Below are 18,745 nucleotides of genomic sequence, written 5' to 3'. Positions count from 1 at the left end.
CAAGACCTTTACCGTAGCCATTATGCAACACAAACCAATGACAGCATCACACTGATCTTGTACTCACTAATCTGGCAATCTGCAAGACCAGTAATCAAAGGCAGTGTTTCAGTTTCACACTGCACAGTTCTCTACAAGATTTGCCTTACTCATTTGAGGCGGTAACAAGGTCTGTAACCACACTTGCCTACAGCCAACTTATTTCATTGAGACCTGTCCATATTCTGAAGCTGACAGTGTACTTTCTTCTCAAAATGGTTTCTAAGCAGCTAATGAAGGCCTATCACAGAGACAGTATTCCAGTGAAGTCCACAGCCAAAAGATTTATCAGAAAAGAGAAAACCAGCAGAAGTCATGAGGTTCTCCACCTTTTTTCGCCATTCACCTGCCATTTCAGAAACAGTAACTGATCTCATGAAAATGCATTTCCTTATGAAGAAAAACACAATACTCACCCAGAAAAGTACTCCTGTGGTGTCAACATAATTGCTCCAAGCAAACACAGGCCAGAAAGCTCTTTGGTACATCCCTATCAAGAACTTAACATTTGAGTGACTGTACAAGAGGCAAAATAATACCTTTAATGAATTTAACTGACACTGCATGAGGAGTACGTCACCTCATAAAGCCCTGCTATAGCAATAATTTCATGCTACAGACACAGGACTTTATTGCAAGCCAATCTTGCTTAAGCAGTGGGGGGAAAAAGGACAACAAAAGAACTAATAGACTGCAAATGCATAGCAGATCTGACTGGGGCGTCACCGCTTGAGCAATTTTAACAGCTTTGCCTGTTTGAGAAAGAACAAGGAAAAATTATCCATTTCAGTTCAAGCAGCTCCTGAGACAAGTGCTGTTAACTGTCAGTTTCTCTAACATACACACACCAGCCTTTTCCCAGCCCTGCCACTGGTACGCTTTTTTACAGCTGATGTAGTGTGGCTTTGGGCATGAATCTGTAATTTACATCTTTGCATTTCTAGCAAGATTCTTTATTGATCTCCCACTCCTTTCTACAGCTATTTAAAAAAAAAGAGCTATACAGAACATTCCTATAAAAAAAAAATCTCCTTAAAGATTAGGTGTTTGAAAACATAATGGTTTTATTTGGAGTAAAATACAACATACATATGAACCTAAACAGATGAACAAGTACAATGCACTATTAAGAGGCTTCCAGACAAATGCAAGGCAGAGGACTACAAGAAGCAAAAGACTTGAGAGAAGCGAGTTGTTTTCTGGTGAGGTTACAATAAGAAAGGACATGAAAACATCTAAAATAAATTATTTCCCAAGAAGGCTGCTTCATTAGCAACTGCCCAGTGCTTTTTCAGATTATCATCTTAATGTTAAGAATACTGGCAAGAATCAAAATCTGTATTCGGATGTTCAAATTTGTTTCAAACGAATTTAAGTGAAAAAGTGTAACTCCAATTAGTGGCTTTATTTGAAAGGGTCCAATGCTTCCACTATGAAGCATATTTACCTCACTATCTAATGAACACTCTCTAGCAAAATATTACTGACCGCATTTTGCTGAGGTATGAGATGTCCAGTGTGAAATAACATTACAGAATCAGCATGTTTCTTTTTTTTCCCCTCCTACTTTTTACTTCCACTGATGCAATTTTCACATATAATGCCACTTCATGGCTACATTAACTAAACAAAAGTAACAACGGGAGTTTCCACCCCAGATACATAAAAAAACTCTAATGCTTATTTTTTCTTTTTTTTTTTTTCTTTTATTAACAAAAATAAACTCCTGTCTTTGTAGAGAATGGTCCCAGATCTTCATTAAGCTCCTGTTTGTTTTTTCTCAAGGAAAGTCGATGGTAAACAATTAAAAACATGACTACAGAAACTAATACCTATAAATTGTAGGCTTATAAGGAAGTAAGATAGGAGTTTCAGCATCTCATTAGTATTAATATAAAGTTATTTTAAGCACTAGAAGCAAAAAATATACCATTCAAAACAAAAATTATTGAAAGATAATACCAGTCTACATTTTCTTTCTATGGCAGCTGATAGATCAGATATTCATTTTGTTTTAGTCTTCTGGCTCATATCTGAGGATTTTAAAAAAGAAAAAAAAAATCATTAAAACAGAGTAGAAAATACCCAAGACACATTTTGCCTCTAAAGAAAATACGAAACCCAAGTCATAAATTACTCCCACTAGTGATGCATTCCTATCAAGGCTCACTGTATGACTTAGGGCACAAACAAATGTATGTAATTTTTTAGACTGTTTTCTCTTTTTAAAATTGGCCAGTTTAGCAAATAGTAGAATGACGGAATGACCAGGAACCTACCCGCACATCCCAAAATACAGGCAGAAGTTTAAACAGAAGCTTTACGTTCCACCTCTGTCCTCCTACGGTATAGGTCTAAGGCATCCACGTTGCCAAAGCTCACCTGACGTTTGCAGAATGATAGGCTTCTGCGCAATATAATGGCCAGGGTTCACCTTTCTTTACTCAGTACAGGCCTAACTGTGGACTTCTCATTCCCATAAATGAGCGTGAAAGAAAGAAGATAATGCCAAAGCATCTGGTACATCTCCTGTATCTCTGTGTGCAGCACCTGGCAGCTTATCTACCACACCCATGAATATTTTGTATTGTCTCCGCACTAAATTCTCTCATTGCTTGCTACCCAGCAGCTGCTGTTGCACACCTCAGTCCTATTCAGCTGGTGTCCATTAAAAGGACTGGCTTGTCAAGAATCAGGGAACAGCCTGCTAGAAATTCTTCTGAAGGGAAAATATATAGTCTGTTCTAGAGACAGCTTCACATTTTTGAAAACAAAATGGGAGCAGAACATGGATCCAGAACAAGGATCCTGTTTGGACAGACAGAACAGCACCACTTACTTGGAAAGCTTTTTACGTAGATCCTTTATCTGTTCATTCTTCTTAGTAAGAATCTCTTTCATGTTGCGATAGGCAGCTGTCTGCTGAAATTTCTTCTCTAACTCCTACATAATAATAGCACCAACATATTATTTACGTATTAGGAAAACCAGGCTAATATACTTTTTAAAAAAAGATTACTTGCTTTCTCTAACTTATTCAACTTTAGATGAAATCACCTATTAGATTCAAATGGTATTACTGGGAGAGAAAGAAAAACGCAAGCTTTTTTTTTAATGAGATCAGGCTAAAAGTCTTCTGAAGGCTGTGAATACACTTTTCATTCAAAAGTTTCTATGCAGACAAATGGGCAATTTTTATGTATTCATCTAGTTATAATCATGTAGCTAGTTGTGGTTTTGTTATATTATGTGGAACAGGTGTTTTTTCCACTGAAGTAACAAAAATACACTGGCACAAGTGTGACCCAGTAAACTCTGCCTCATGTAGTGTACGCTTGTTAAATTACTAATCCGTTAAAATATGAGTAAGGATCTCATCTTTACATTACAATAAAATGCTAACCTTTTCAGCTGTGGATAGCTGATCCTGAACCTTGAGCAAGTCATGTTTTGTTGTCACCAAGTTCTCCTCTAAGAATTTTTGGTTTGCAGTAGAGTCATTCAAAGTCGCCTCCAACTGGCATTTCAAAGCTGCCACTTTATTCTCCAGTTCAGTGATATCCTGGTTTGCATTAGTCTTCAAAAGAAGAGTATTTAAAGTATGTCAAATGCAAGAGAAGAAATATTTAAAATGACAAGTGCAAAATAGCAGATAAAGTGGGTACCTCTTAATTTTTAATAATTATGTTCACGCTATTCCTGTAAAGCCAGAATTAGAAGTGCTTTAACTAAAAAAAGTTAAAGCACTAACTAATTTATAACTTTAAAAAAATTGCTAATAAATGCATTTTAAAGATGGCTGGAATGTCTTCTCTGCCAAGTTGAGATTTCAAGTTCTTGTACTTCACTTCTTCAGGAATTAGGTGAAGCCACAGGATGAAGCATATCACAAGACGTTATTTAGCATACTGAAACAGCAAATTACAGTTTAAGACCTGAATGTCTACACCATTATGTATTTTTAAAGCAGGTAAAATGTCACTTGCATTTTAAAAGCCGTTAGTGTAATACGGGGAGAAAAGGATGAGTGTGTTAAGGCTCATATTATCAATCAGGTACTGATACCTGATGTATACAGATGTATTACAAAAAGAGCCTCCACAGTGGCTTGTGAAGCAACTTCCCTGTTTCCCTGTGAGAAGAAACAACCCAAACTCATCTGGCCATCCGTTCTGGGTCACAAAACACTATATTCATGTAACTGTTCTATGGATTTCCATTTAAAAAAACCAACCCTCTCAGGTTTAAAAGCTCAAGTTCAAACTCTCAAACATATAATGACTCAGGATGAGGCTGAACCAGCAACACCTTAGAAAGAAAAAATAAACTAAGGAAGCTCTGCTTCTTTTTCTATGTGGAAGGTAAGATTTGAGCATAGGAAACCACTTTATGATAGTACCTGTACAGAAGAAGGCTTATTTTGAATTTTGAGATGGAGTCCAAGGCTGCAGTCCTGAAAAGCCCTACATTGTATAACGTTTCAGATCAGAATAGACAGCGATCATTTTATTAAACTGTGATATAAGTCAGTTATGCAGAAATTCTAAATCCTCAAGTTAAACTGATCCAACAGAGCAGTTACTCCCAAACTGTCATTCTTACTTGGTGTGTGGAACCACATTAAACTATTAAAAAAAAAAGAAAAGGTAGAAATCTGCTGAACTACTAGATAAGTTTACTATGCAAATTTATAAGTTATTTATAGTTACTAGATAAATTTATAAGATATTAAGAAAGCCAAGTACATACCATAAACCAGACAGAAAGCAAAATAAAAAGGAATCAGGATTAAAATATGAAAATTAAAGTGGAAATGTTTTATGATATTGAACTTCACTTCCAAATCTGTAAATACAGCAGGAATTTTAAAGTCAGTTTCTCAAAATAATGGGATTAAAGTGTTTTAGTTTTGTTCAAAGTTTCAACTGAAATGTTTTACATTTAAGAAACAATCACACATAAACAAACTTTCAAAATTCTATTTATTGACAAAATAAAGGTACAAACTTAAAAAAATACTAAGGCGACCTGAACAGATTTATCTGTGTCAACCTGCGTGACTTCTGGCTTCTTATATGTTTTTTCTGCAGCAGCAATTCACCATGTTTGAACCCTCATTTACAAAAAAAATTAAGAATCTTAAGTAGATAAAATAAACAGTGAACCATTTTTGACAGTACGATGATATGGGTAGAACTACCGAAAAATAATTTTTTTAATGTCACCTGAGCCATGACCATTGACATTTGTAGAAAAACTTCAATTGATGTTTAAGAATATAGAACACTGGGCACTCATGTTGAAGTATTTAGGTTTTTGCAGGCTGAAGTGAAAAGCAGCAAGTCTGGCTTGTCCCTATCAATATCAAGTGTGAAATGCTTGAAAGAATTAGTGTTTTATTGTTGCTATAAAAACCAGGTTAGATATCATTCTTTCATTAGAAAACAGAAAGAAACAAGCTAAGATAAATTTGTATCTGTTAATGAAAATATCACCTCTGAGAATATGAACTCTGGAATACTACTTCCTGATAGTACCTGGAATAATACTGTCTGATAATAATTTATCGTGGTCAATGTGACACAAAATAAGTGTCATAGAATCAACTAAGGTTCTGGATTATCTGCTGACTGACAGACCAGCAGGAACATGACGATACTAATTTGAACATATTTATTTGCCAGAAAAGAAACACGCCGTACAGACCAACTTTTTAGCTGCACAGGCAGTTGTGTTAAATGGAGGTGATGGTGGGGAAAATCTTAATTATATTTACCTTTTGATCTCCTTGGATCATCTGTAAATCCTTCAGTGACTTCTCTAGTTTGGACTTTTCATCTAGTGCAGCTGTAGCCTGTGACACATTGAAACCATAAAACCTCAGAAACATACTTTAATTGAAAACAGGAGACTAATAACCATGGGACTCTTATTTAGATGTTTTTTAATACATAAACAGCATTAAGTATCCAAGCTTACAGGGAATTTACCTGTGTTTCTATGGTCTTGAGTCTGGTCTTCAATTTCTCATTTTCTTCTTGGAGGCAAGCAACTGTCTTTGGATTGATGAACAAGAAAGTTAGTGAACACTCTTGTGCTATTTTGAATTTTCCAAATATTTCAGGTAAGAAAATATGCTTCATAGTTTAGGAAAGCAAACAAGCTTCCAGATGCTTATAAAAATGTCCTTCACAAGAAATCAGTAATCCTTTTGTTTGTTGTGTTTTCTGCCTCAGTCAGCAAGAAATCTAAGTCTCCAATTCTGTTATATAGGACTGTTCACTTAAATTTGGCACACGCTTTACTGAATTGAGATTAGTGAGCTCAGCATCTTGTTAGTATCAAGATTCACAGTAAAGAAAATCGCATGTTCAAAGATGCAAATATCATTGCTGCTCATCATTTATATTTTCAACATGCAAGTAAGAATTTATTCCTAGTTCCTGTTCAGAAGAGACAAATACCAGGTTACTCTGTATCATGTTCTGAGTCACAAGAAATAGTAATGCTTTATCAGAGTAAATTCACCGTATAAACTCTGAATTACTTTTGAGAAAAAAAAAAAGACATCAGATGCACATATTCAACAAAAAATGTTATGAAACAGATTTTTAAATTATTTTGAAAGAGAACTACATTGATCCATTGATCTATAAGTAAAATACAAGACTGAACTCTTGAATGCTTTAATTATCTTAATGGGTAACAACAATTTGATTCAGATGCTGTACTTGACAGATCATTTTGGTAATGCAGGATGGAAGGCAGAAAAAGCAACTCCTCACTAAATTTCTTGACTGCCGAGAACTTAAGTGTATGGTAAGAAGTGTGGCATTTTAAAAAAGTTCGGTTGAACTAAACGAGATCGATACCTAATAAAAACTACTGATAACACCAAATACTGGAATGTGTTTTGTCATTCTGAAATCTTTAGCAAGTGGGAAATCAGATGTTTTCAAAACTAGTAAATTCCAAACTCTTTAAGTGTCTGTTTTGTTACGAGGAATTTAACCAACTAACAAAAGAAAAAAAGACTGAACGTAATAGGATTGACTTTGAGTGACAGAAAATGTTCGATAACCTAATGATTTCAGCCAGCTACATATATTAATTTACTTTCTTGTTGGAGAGCCAGCCAGCTGCACAGAACAAACTGGATACTGGTATCTACTAGTTTAACTCATTAAATGGAAAAACAAATAATTACAAAGGCCAAAATGTCTTGGCAAAAGGAAGGTCAATATTGCCATACATGTTAGAAACCGTAACCACATGATAAATTTAAGATGCTTTATAATATCTATTAATTTGTTAGCATTTTACTTTACCTTCTGGGATATATTGCCTTGACGTCTATATAGCGACAGGCACATTATACTAATATTACTGTACAGCTACCCAGTTCAGTTGAATAAGCAGAATGCTCATTAACCACAACTGCACGAACAGACACATTCTCACCTTGTTTAGCAGCTCTGATCCCCCTTCATTCAATGGAGCCAGTTTTGGTTTAATGAGATCTGCACTGGGCTAAAGAAATGATAAAGGTTAAAAAATTAAATGGTACCGATTTCTAGGAAGAAGAAAAGAATTCCTTTAGTCTGTAAAATAACTACTGACAGTCAATTTGTTTTCTTTTGTAAAGCAAATTAATTACTGTTTATTTCAAGTTCATTTCTTACTGGTACCTTGGCTCCTAAGTTATATACTTCACCTTCAGCTAAAGTTAAACAAAAATACTGCATAGAGACATAAAAGGATTGTGAACATGAATTTACAAAAGACTACCAATGCTACAGCAATCAAAAGACAAAAGAGTATGGAAAACATAAAAAATACTTGAGTGATTGCAAGGGCAAAAAATATTTACACGGCTCAAAATAATTTCCTTAATTTAAGTATTCAAATATAATATATATTAACTAAATATATATTTATGCTACAAACCAAATAAGGTGCAACCATAATCATAGAAGATAAGCTAGAGTCATATCTGTATCATGGAATCTTCTCAGCTCTGGACTCCATGCTGGGACAAAACCTCAGGACAAGCAAATGTCCCAGTCTTACCCCAGTTTCCAGAGGGAAGGGAACCCAGGAGCAGATGCTCCAACACGTCCCTGGTCTGGCTGACTTCAGGATGAGGACTATGAGGCATGCCCCAGGTGCGCAGAATCCACAATCTGGAAACAGCCAAGGCAATTCAGTGCGAGCCTTGGTGCCGCACTGCAAAATGCTACTTTGTAGAGGCTTCAAAGATTGGTTTGAAAATGGGCGTGTGTTTTGGTTTTGGTTTTCTCTCTTAAGTACAAAGAATAAGTACTAAGTATTTTATACCTCTGTCATGACTCCACATGGCATTTGATTATGATTTGATTAAAATAAAGCTCTACCTTCTTGCTCGAAGATGTAAATTCTGACTTTTCAAACTCAGCAACCTGTTCCAACAATTCTCTTGAAAAGAAAAAAAAGGGAGGCATTTATTTACTGAAATAACTCTATGCTATGAAACACATTTTACCAGGCTGATGCTATGCTCTTTATTGCATATAAGTTTCTTGTTAGAAGCACAGGATGAAGTCCTATGCAAATAAAATAAATGCAACAGATCACGTTGTGCAATGGTATGGTGTATGCACTAGAACTGTAAGATTTAGCACCCTTGATTAAAATATAATCTGTTTGGACAACAAAGGCTTTTTAATCAAATCCTATCACCTGCTCTTAACTTATTAATTCAAGTAAGAATATTACCAATAAAAACATCTTCCTGACAAATTTGACATTATCATGTACCTTGCTGCTTTATAGATGGAAGACTTGCAACTAACCTATAATCAATACATTAGTAAAAGAACAGCTTTCTCTGGTTAGAAAAAGAATGCAAATAGTCAACACTTTGAAGTTTCCTTATTATTGAAAGGCGTTCTGTATAGTCCAGTATATGTTACCGATTCTCCAATTCAGAGACGTCTGTCTGTAACTTAAGGTACCACTTCTCAGCCTGCGAAAAGAGCTGCCGCAGAAGTAAAACATTGGTGTAGGTTGTATTTATGAGCTCTGACTCCACTTCACTGTGTACAACAGTCCTCAGTCCATCCAGCATGTCTATCACCTCATCAACTGTGAAGGTCTCCTCAACAAGTCTAAACAGAGCAGTTAAGACAAGTCATGTATGATAAAGGTAACAATTTTGCATTGTTATGAGACATCACTACACAGGTATCACTCTTATTTAATGCAATGTCCTTCTGAAACTGTCAGTAGTTATTAGATGATGACGGCACTACTAATTGCTTACGGTATTTAAATTTTCTCTTGGAAACATTACAATCACAAATATTCTTTCTGCTACAGTCTTGCATAAAATGTAGACATCAGAAGCTAGATATAAAGCAATGTCATGCTATTGATATCTATGTTACTTCCTAAGAATTTGAACTTAGTTTTAAAAGGACTTGACTTGTAAGATTTTGAAAATTATTGGGTCTTTCTACCTCATTAAGAACATACAAATGTAAATAGAGAAAAGTCACCCACTAAAGCATTTAAACCTGCAACTGTTGCTAGCATCTTTTGCTTTACTCTTGCCCAGAAACTACCCCACCCCTCCTCACCCCCCTGCCCCGGTACCTGCTGTCCTTAAGGTCCTGAAAACAAGAATCCACTGTTTTGAGACACAGGCCACGCTTGAAACGAGCAAAGCGCATGTAGTTGATCACTTCATTCTGGTGGTGCTCATTAAGGCCTAGCTCTGCCTGCGGGTAGGGATATAAGCACAGAGATAAACAGATACTGAAATAAGTAATAAGGAGTATAAGTATTGTGAAGAATTGCTTTCTGACTAGTTTCTGTACTTGCTTTCATAGGGTTATCATGTTAACTAGCACATTAAAAAACAACCATATTTTCATATGTGTAACCCCTACGTACCTCACGTAAGTGCTCCCCCTTTAAAAGCACTAGTACTTTGAAGTAAGTCCTCAAGTGACCAGTACCCTCAGACAAGTCATACAAAATCATAGGCAATCAGAGGATCAGAAGCAGAAGGACTGTAGGGGAAAGGAAGCTCTTGGATAAATTTATCTTTTTATTACATGTACACATGTATAACATAGCTGCATGAAGTATCTTTTATAGGTGTACCAACAAAAATACACAGAAAGTATGTTTCGTTATTAGTTTATGTGTAAAATGTTGAGACTTTCCATATAATCTTAAGTGATAATTTGAATTTGTTTCTCAACAGCCTATTGCCCAGAAACAAATATTGCCAGGGTAAATTTAGAAGGAAGTGTTTTTACATCTGGCTAACTAGCCCTTCTACACATGCCTCTATTTCAAAAGAGGGAGCATTGGCATGGCCAATTATATTAGACTAAATCTTGCTTGTGCAGGTAGCGCAAGTCACAAGGAGGCACAACAGGGCACGAACGGGAGTTCATAATCACAGTCCCTGGAGAGCAGATGCAACCAAAGGTGAAGTCTGCTTCACTTGCCCCAGTGTACAGGGTTAGCATTGCTGATGTTGGAGACACCAATGTAGCAACTCAGACAAAACCATTAATCTGATCACCTTGTCCTTATTAACCCAACCACACAGGGTAGCTCTGGTTAAAATGCAATACTACGATACTTGCACAAACAATACTGAAGACATGAGCACAGATCTCGACTGCCTGGAAATTAAAGGCAGTCTAGAAAACAGCAACAGCAGTAAATAAAACAAGCTCTCACAACACGGTTGCGAATCCGACGTCTCCCATAAAGTCCCACATTTTGCAAATGAGAGATCATATGAAAACCTCAGTTAATATTCTCTTTGCTGTTGCTCAGTTTTCTTTAGGTGAAAGGTTTCTATTCATTACAGATAGAAAGGAAGACGTGTGCCAACACTAGTGCTGACATCTCACAATCCAAACAGCAGCTACGAAAGGAAATTAGGCTAATCAATCAATATATAAGCGCAGGCCAAAGCCACTCGCGCTCTCCAAGCACAGTTAAGCAACCGGGGCACCGGATCCTGTAAAAGCCCCGAGCCCCCCAGCCTCCGCAGGGTCCAGCGGGGGTGGCACGGATGCCCAGGACGGCAGGTGACGGCGGCGGCCGCGGCAGCCCCCCCGAGCGGCCCCTGCACGACGGGGTCCTCGACCGGGCCGCCTCCCTGCCCAGCCTCCGGGCCGATCGGCCGGCCGACGGGTGGAAAGAGCCTCCTCACGGCTGCGGCGCTGCGCGACAGGGCTCTGCCCCACAGCGGGAAGCGAGGCCGGCCAGGCGCAGGCGGCGGCCCCGGTACTCACCATATCGGCCCCTCCGCCGGCGCTGGGGGCGCGGCCAGGCTCCGCGGCTGCCTGCACGGCAGCCGTTGCCATGGGACACGGAGCCTCGCGAGAGCCCTCGCTGCGCTCCTATTGGCGGCTGCTCGATCACGTGGCTCATACCGTCCGCCCCCCTCCTCCGCGGGCGGCAGCCGTTTCCCGGGGCAACCGCCATTCCCCGCAGCTCCAATGTCAGCGCGTGCGTACCCGCCCCGCCGCTGCCCAACCCGGCCACGCAGCCGTCCCGCTAGGGCAGAGCGGAGCCGGGGGGAGTGGGGTGGTTGTTCGGGGTTCCTCGGTGGGGTTGCGGGCTGCCGTCCTTCTCGCCCCTTCCCGGAGCGGCCTGCGGTGACCCGCGACCCTAGGGCTCTGCCGTCCGGCCGCCGGGCCTCGGCTTGGCGGCCGCGACGGGCTGGGACGGGGTCGCTCCTCTCTCCTTCACCCCTTCCCGGGAAGGGTGGAGGCGGGAGCAAGCAGGTGGGAAGCTGTGGAAGGGGGTTTTGTTTGTTTATTTGTTTTTCTTGAAGCCATCAGAAAATAAAAGTTGTTCAGCTTTTGGGAATCTTTGCTTCTCTTGATGTTCAAATATGGATGAATTAGTGAGTCCTCCGGGAGCAGTCGGATGGAGGAGAGCAAAATGCCTAAGAACCTCTTAAAATTATAATTAAAAAGTAAGTGGGTATGCATTGATGAGCTTTGAAATCAGTAAATCGGTTTTAAGAGCCCTATTCTGCACTGATGTTTTTGCATTGAGTGTTACTGCGTGACATGATAACGAATTTCATAGAATCATGGAGTCACAGAATCACAGAATGGTTTCGGTTGGAAGGGACCTTTAGAGGCCATCTACTCCAACCACCCCTGCAGTGAGCATGGACATCTTCAACTAGATCAGGTTACTCAGAGCCTCGTCCAACCTGACCTTGAATGTTTCTAGGGATGGGGCATTCACAACCTCTCTAGGCAACGTGTTGCAGTGTTTCACCACCTTCATTGTAAAAATTTCTTCCTTATATCCAGTCTAAATCTACCCTCCTTTAGTTTAAAGCCATTCCCCCTTGTCCTGTCACAACAGGCCTGTCTAAAGAGGTTGACCCCATCTTTCCTATAGTCCCCCTTTAAGTACTGTAAGGCTGCAATAAGGTCTCCCTGCAGCCTTCTGTTCTTCAGGCTGAACAACCCCAACTCTCTCAGCCTGTCCTCACAGGAGAGATGCTCCTGCCCTCGGATCATTTCTGTGGTCCTCCCCTGGACCTGCTCCAATAGTTCCATGTCTTTCTTGTGCTGAGGGCCCCAGAGCTGGATGCAGCACTCCAGGTGGGGTTTGACCTGTTCTGGTTTACATTACTGCCATAATCCTGCTGAAACCTAAAACCTCTGGTTCTGTAGCCATACTGCTCTGGTGTGACGGAGCGAACAACTCAGATCCTATAACCACAGTGTGGGGACCTCTGGGGTTTGTCTGGCCCAAGCCAGACAGTTTGTCTGGCCATGGCCACCCAGAGCTGGTTGCCCAGGACGGTGTCTAGATGGTTGCTGAGTATCTCCAAGGATGGAGACTCTACCACCTCCCTGGGCAACCTGTGCCAGTGCTCAGTCACCCTTACAGGGGGAAAAGTGTTTCCTGATGTTCAGATGGAACCTCCTGTGTTTCAGTTTGTGCCCATTGCCTCTGGTCCTGTCACTGGGCACCACTGGAAAGAGCCTGGTTCCATCCTCTGTATGCCCTCCCTTCAGGTATTTATACACATGGATGAGGTCCTCCTGACCCTTCTCCAGGCTGAACAGTCCCAGCTCTCTCACCCTCTTCTCACAGGAGAGATTCTCTGGTTCATCATGATGTTTGTGGCCCTTTTCTGGACTCTCTCCAGTAGCTCCATCTATTTTTCACACTGGGGAGCCCAGCATGGATGCAGCGCTCCAGGTGTGGCCTCACCAGTGACCTGTTGGCATCACTTCCTATGAAAGACACAGAAAATTCTTGGCTCAGGCAAGATTAATACCTTCAAATATGGATTAGTAGCTCTTACATGCAAAACCTGAAACCACTAAGGATCTTTGTTTATAATGTTCGAGTGTTATGCAGATGCATATTTTATGGTTAGTGCTTAATAAAACTGAAACCTGGACACTCCTAAGTTTAGTTTTGATTCTGCTCCATAAAGAAAACAATAAAAACCAAAGCAACAAAAAAAAAATCACAGCGATACTTATCTTTAAAAACAGAAGATACAATGAAATAAATGTGTTATTTTCCCAGCACAAGCAGTATCTATGTATAATCCAGTATAAACAGTTTATGAGGTGAGAAACATTTTAAAAAACATGTAAGGATCAGAGCCTTAGTCATATCAGGGCTTTACAAATGAATTTTAATGGGATTTATTTCTAGGTGATAATCTATTAACACAATGTTTTTCAATATCTTTTCATGACAACCATAAAAAAATATGAGTTCTACTGCCTTTTGGTAAAGTTGGTAGAAATCAGGTAGTAGATAATCAAGCCCATCAGTTGATAATGTACCTATTAGCAATGCTTGTCAGTTCCATATGCAATACACTAGATGGATCCATGTTGTTCTTACACAGTTATCGCAATGTTTTTGTCTTCAAAATACACAGTGATGATGAAGCCATTATTCCATGGACACTAAACCACAGGTTTTCCCTGCTAAATGAGATATGGTTTGAAGTCCTTGCTCTTGGCAGACTGACTTTTTCCTAACAGCCCTCTGGGCACGGGGCACTCCTGGCACGGAAATTCGTCTATAGCCTCGCTCTGCCTGCTGATCCATCAGAGCCACATCTGGACATGCGCAGGGGCCTGTCTCTTCACACGGAGCTGGCATCAAAATGTTGAGATCCTTTAACTGAATAGGCATAGCCTGGTGGGTTTCTGCACTCATAGCACCAGTTTCACAGAGTGATTAATTACGAAGCATATGTTAGAGGATTGTTTGTCATTGTTTCTTTGAGAAATTCCAAAGAAAAAAAAAAAAGTTCCTTTGTAGCCGAATAACCTCATCAGGAACTTGATCCCACCACCATTGCCAGGTGGCTTCATCTGTGCCCAGTGCATGGCCAGCAAGGGCAGGGACAGCCCCCTGGGCCTCCTGGGCAGGGCACCTGCCTTGGAGCCAGCACCCAAAGGCCTTCCTCTGAAGAGCACACCTTCCTTGAGAAGAGCCACGAAGCTGGTGAAAGGTCAAGAGCACAGGTCTTGTGAGGACTGGCTGAGGGAACTGGGGTTGTTTAGCCTGGAGAGGAGAAGGCTGAGGGGAGATGTTGTCGCTCTGTACAGCTACTTGAAAGGAGGTTGTGGCGAGGTGGGTGTCATGGGGGAAGGGGCAAGAGACGTGTGTTACTCTTGTCTCAAGTAACAAGCAGTAGGACAAGAGGAAATGGCCTCAAGTTGTGCGAGGGGAGGTTTAGATTGGATATTAGGAGCCATTTCTTCACCAAAAGGGTTGCCAAGCACTGGAGCAGGCTGCCCAGGGAAGTGCTTGAGTTTCCATCCCTGGAGGTATTTAACCGATGTATAGATGTGGCTGGCACCTAGGGCCATGGCTTAGTGGTGGACTTGGCAGCCTTAGGTTCACAGTTGGACTCAATGATCTTAAAGGTCTTTTCCAACCTAAACGGTAGGTTCTATGATTCTATGATTCCATGAAGGATGCTGGGTGGAGGGGTGGTGGGCAGGTCTGCGCATGGAGGGCCCCATCACCCCTGTGTCACAGTGCCACCACCTGGCAATGCAGCAGTCACAACGCTGCGGGGCAGGATAAAGGGGGCACCCTCCTGTGTCCTGTGGCCAGCCTGCCCGGCAGGCAGCCCAAAGATGTCCAAGAGGAAGTCCTTGAGGAGCTGGTGGAATTACTTGGAGGGAGGCAGACTGGAGGCTGGAGATGGCTGCCGGAGGTTCTGTTCTGCAAGGCCAGGTCTTGGTGGGGCTGCCTTCAAAGCCCATCTGATGGACGGAAATCCTGCCTCAGCCTTCAGGGGAGAGGCAGCAGCTGCTCAGGAGATAAGAAGAACCACCAAGCCCAGCAGCAAGAGGAAGGGAATGCTGTCTCGAGGAGCACTTGAGGAGCAATGCAGAGTACCCTGTCCTCATCCTCTGCAGAGCCAGGAGCAGCTAGCTGTAAGCAATGGGATGTGGAGCTGTTGCAAGGGGTGCCAGTGCTTTGGAGCGCCTGCTGGTGTCCTGCCAGGCGTGGGAAGGATTCTTGCCCGCAAGGTCGGTTAGGCCAGGGGCACGTGGCCCCTGTCAGCAGCCCCTGTGATGGCTGCAGGCTGAAGGGGAAATAGGGCTTGGGCATCTCCTGGGAGGCGTGACCAGCCTGTGGGACAAGGAGGTGGGTCTTGCTCACATGCTCAGGGAATAGCCCGATCGCCAGCACTGGGGTCAGGAAGGAATTTTCCCCCGGGGCAGATTGGCACCGGTCCCCGGGGGTTTTTTGCCGTCCTCTGCAGCACTGAGCATGACCACTTGTCAGGGCTCCTCTGCCCCATTCTGGCTAGGTTACTGCCTGCTGCTCATGCACCACAAAGATGGCCTCTCGTGCCCTGCAGTTGCGGGGAGGAAGGCTTTTTTCCCCCCATGGTGGGCTAGCAAGTGTCCCTGGGGGTTTTTTGCCCTCCTCCGCAGCAATGAGCACGGCCCCTTGCCAGGGCTTCTTTGGGCCATTTTGGTGAGGTGCCTGCTGCTCCTGCTCCATGAAGGTGGCCCTCGTGCCCCGCATCCGGGGGGAGGAAGCTTCCTAGGCTCCCAGGATGGGCCCCAAGGCTGGCCCTCGGGGGTTGCTTCTTGTCCTCTGTAGCACTGAGCACAGCCCCTTGTCAGGGTTCCTCGGGGCCCTTTCAGCTTGCTTCTTGCCGCCTGCTCTTGCACCTGCAAGGCACTACTCGTGCCCTGGCTTGCTCGGGCTTTCTTGCCCACCACTGGCCAAGAATTACAGCGGAGCAATGTTGGGAAGGCAAAAAGTCAAACTGGCATCGCTAAGTGCAATACTTTGGAAAATACCATGCACGTCCTCCTCTCTTCTTTTGTGAGTGATCAGTCCCGATCCTCATTCTTCAAATTCTTGCTCTTCAGGAAACAGGGACTGCTGGGCCTGTATTCCTGCTGCCATATTCTTGGAGTTTTTCATCCCAAGGGATGCGTGACATTGGTGATAGTCCTTTCTTCTTACAGGCTGAAATGAAAAAAGAATTTAGAAACACAAGAGAAAAACCAATTCTAAAGTAGGGGTGAGAGGGTTTTGGGGGTTTTGTGGACACCAAGATAAAAATCCACATGAAAAAAATTCATTACCAAAAAAAGAGAGAAAAATCACATTCTTAAAACTTTTCAGGTTGCTCTTGAGAGCGCTGCCTTTGTGCATCAGCCGTTACCTGCTTTCCTATTTCTGGCAAAGGTTAATATTTTCTTAAACACAATGATCATGCACCCAGCTCCCCACACGATGTAGGGAATTAGCAACTTTGTGTAGCTCTTGCTTTCCTTTGCCAGGCTTCAAGTGATATTTTTTCAAGCTAAAGTGAGGATTGCATCAGCCTGTTCCTGGCTACACGTGCACACCGGGTTAACGCTTGTGAGCATCTGCTCTGAAACAGGTTCAGAACAATGAAATAAACTCCTGTTAGCACTTGTAACCTTTGTAATATGTGTCCTTGAAAGTGGTTTTGGAGCTGAAACCCCCCCTGTCATTTGAGGGAAATAACAGTCTCATGGTTATTCGACTCATGGGAAGGGAAGGGAATAGTTCATCTGGAAGGTACCTATAATGGTCATCTAGTTGAACTGCCTGACCGATTCAGAGCTGACCAAGGTAAAGCATGTTATTTATGGAATTGTCCAAACACCTCTTGAACACTGACAGCTTTGGGCTTCAATGAACTCTCTAGGTAATGCAATGCTTCTGAATGCCCAGTGTAAACCTCCCCTGGTGCAGCTTTGAGCCAATCCCATGCATCCTATCACTGGATGCCGGGAGAAGAGATCAGCACCTCCCTCTCAAATTGTCATGCTCAGGAAGCTGTAGAGAGCAGTGAGGTCACTCCTCAGCCTCCTTTTCTCCAAAGTGGATAAGGCCAAAGTCCTTAGCTGGTCCTCATAGGACATTCCTTCAACCACTTTCACACACTTTGTTACCCTCCTTTGGATGTGCTCAAGGACCTTCACATCCTCCTTAAATTGTGGGGCCCAGAACTGCACAAAGCACTCAAGGTGAGGCTGCACCAACACTCAATAAAGCAAGATAATAATCTCTTTTTACTGGCTGATTATACTGTGTTTGATGCACCCCAAGATTTGGTTTGCCCTCTTGGTTGCCAGGGCACACTGCTGGCTCCTGTTGAGCCTGCTGTCAACCAGCACCCCCAGATCCCTTTCTGCAGGGCTGCTTGCCAGCCACTCCTCTCCCAGTTTACACTCGTGCCCAGCATTACTCCATCTTAGGTGCAGAACCCAGCATTTGGATTTGTAAAATTTCATGCTATTAATGATTGTCCAATACTCCAATCCATCTAGATCCCTCTGCAAGGTATCTTGTCCCTCAAGAGAGTCAACAGCACCTTAAAGTGACCCTTTAAAGTGACTCGGCTGAATTGCTGGATGCCGCTGACTAACTATGTGAAATCACAGTTTCTGCTGTTGCAAGTGTGATTTATCATTACCACGTCACCAATCTCTTCGGCAAAAGCACTGCTAATATTGTGTGTGCTGACAAAATTCACTGAATGAAGCCCATTAATCCTCCTTACTAGAAATTAGGTTTGGCCCTGTAAAACATTTCAATAAGTAAAGTTATTAAAACATATGTTTAACTAGGGTGGTGTGATGCAGTTTTAAATGGTGAAGCCTAAATACGTGCTTTCAAGTGAGTGAAGGCCTAGAACAACTGTGCAAAATCAATTTTTAAAAACTCATGGCTAAACACTTCTTTGAGAATTTGAGAAACAAAGAATGCACCACATCTAGAAAACCACGTTCCAGCCCCAAAAGAATGCCTCATCCATCTGAACTAAGGGTTCAGTAATTCACAGGTTTCTGCATCATTAAAAAGGTCAAAATATGGCTTTCTTGAAATACCAAGTTGGAGAGAGATGGGACTTTGTGACCAAGGCAGCTCGACTTCCTGCAGGAGCATCTAACCTGTGTCTGCTGTGGCAACCTTGGGTGACAGCAAGGATGGGGTCAGACCTGTGTCGCTGCACATGACTTCTTGTTGCAGGTACCTTGTTTTCCAGACAGCTGGGGTTGGATTCACAGGAGTGCCGCTTGCGCTTCCACCTGCTACAGGCTCAGTTCCGGGGAAGTTACGAGAACATGATGTACCCTCAAAAAAACCAAAAAGAAACTAAACCAGTGAACTCACAAACACT

At 42.1% G+C, this 18,745-nt stretch overlaps 1 protein-coding gene across 2 annotated transcripts; it reads right to left on the bottom strand.

Annotated features, from left to right (window-relative positions):
- Positions 1-1,083: 1,083 nt before the first annotated feature.
- Positions 1,084-11,430, bottom strand: LZTFL1 (leucine zipper transcription factor like 1). 2 transcript variants are annotated; one of them, XM_075083426.1, is made up of 11 exons: positions 11,340-11,418; positions 9,973-10,091; positions 9,673-9,797; positions 8,991-9,185; positions 8,433-8,493; positions 7,501-7,569; positions 6,030-6,095; positions 5,816-5,893; positions 3,443-3,616; positions 2,879-2,982; positions 1,084-2,072 (listed from the first exon to the last, which is right to left on the bottom strand). In XM_075083426.1, the coding sequence occupies exons 2-11, from the start codon at positions 10,060-10,062 to the stop codon at positions 2,054-2,056; spliced, it is 981 nt and encodes a 326-aa protein (XP_074939527.1). In that variant the 5' UTR covers positions 10,063-10,091; positions 11,340-11,418; the 3' UTR covers positions 1,084-2,053. The 2 variants fall into 2 exon arrangements, with proteins under 2 accessions (XP_074939527.1, XP_074939529.1); XM_075083428.1 differs by lacking the exon at positions 9,973-10,091 and having other exon boundaries at positions 11,340-11,430.
- Positions 11,431-18,745: the final 7,315 nt, after the last annotated feature.

Source organism: Phalacrocorax aristotelis, chromosome 2, assembly GCF_949628215.1.
Source record: "Phalacrocorax aristotelis chromosome 2, bGulAri2.1, whole genome shotgun sequence".
Taxonomy (NCBI): domain Eukaryota; kingdom Metazoa; phylum Chordata; class Aves; order Suliformes; family Phalacrocoracidae; genus Phalacrocorax; species Phalacrocorax aristotelis.
This window is presented reverse-complemented; position numbering and strand designations above follow the sequence as displayed.

Coding starts and splice junctions, on each gene's coding strand:
- LZTFL1 (XM_075083426.1), bottom strand. CDS start 10,062: ATGATTTTGTATGACTTGTCTGAGGGTACTGGTCACTTGAGGACTTAC. Junction 3,617..5,815: donor TGATCCAAGGAGATCAAAAG/GTAAATATAATT, acceptor CTTCTTTTGAAG/ACTAATGCAAACCAGGATAT. Junction 2,983..3,442: donor AGCTATCCACAGCTGAAAAG/GTTAGCATTTTA, acceptor ATTATTATGTAG/GAGTTAGAGAAGAAATTTCA.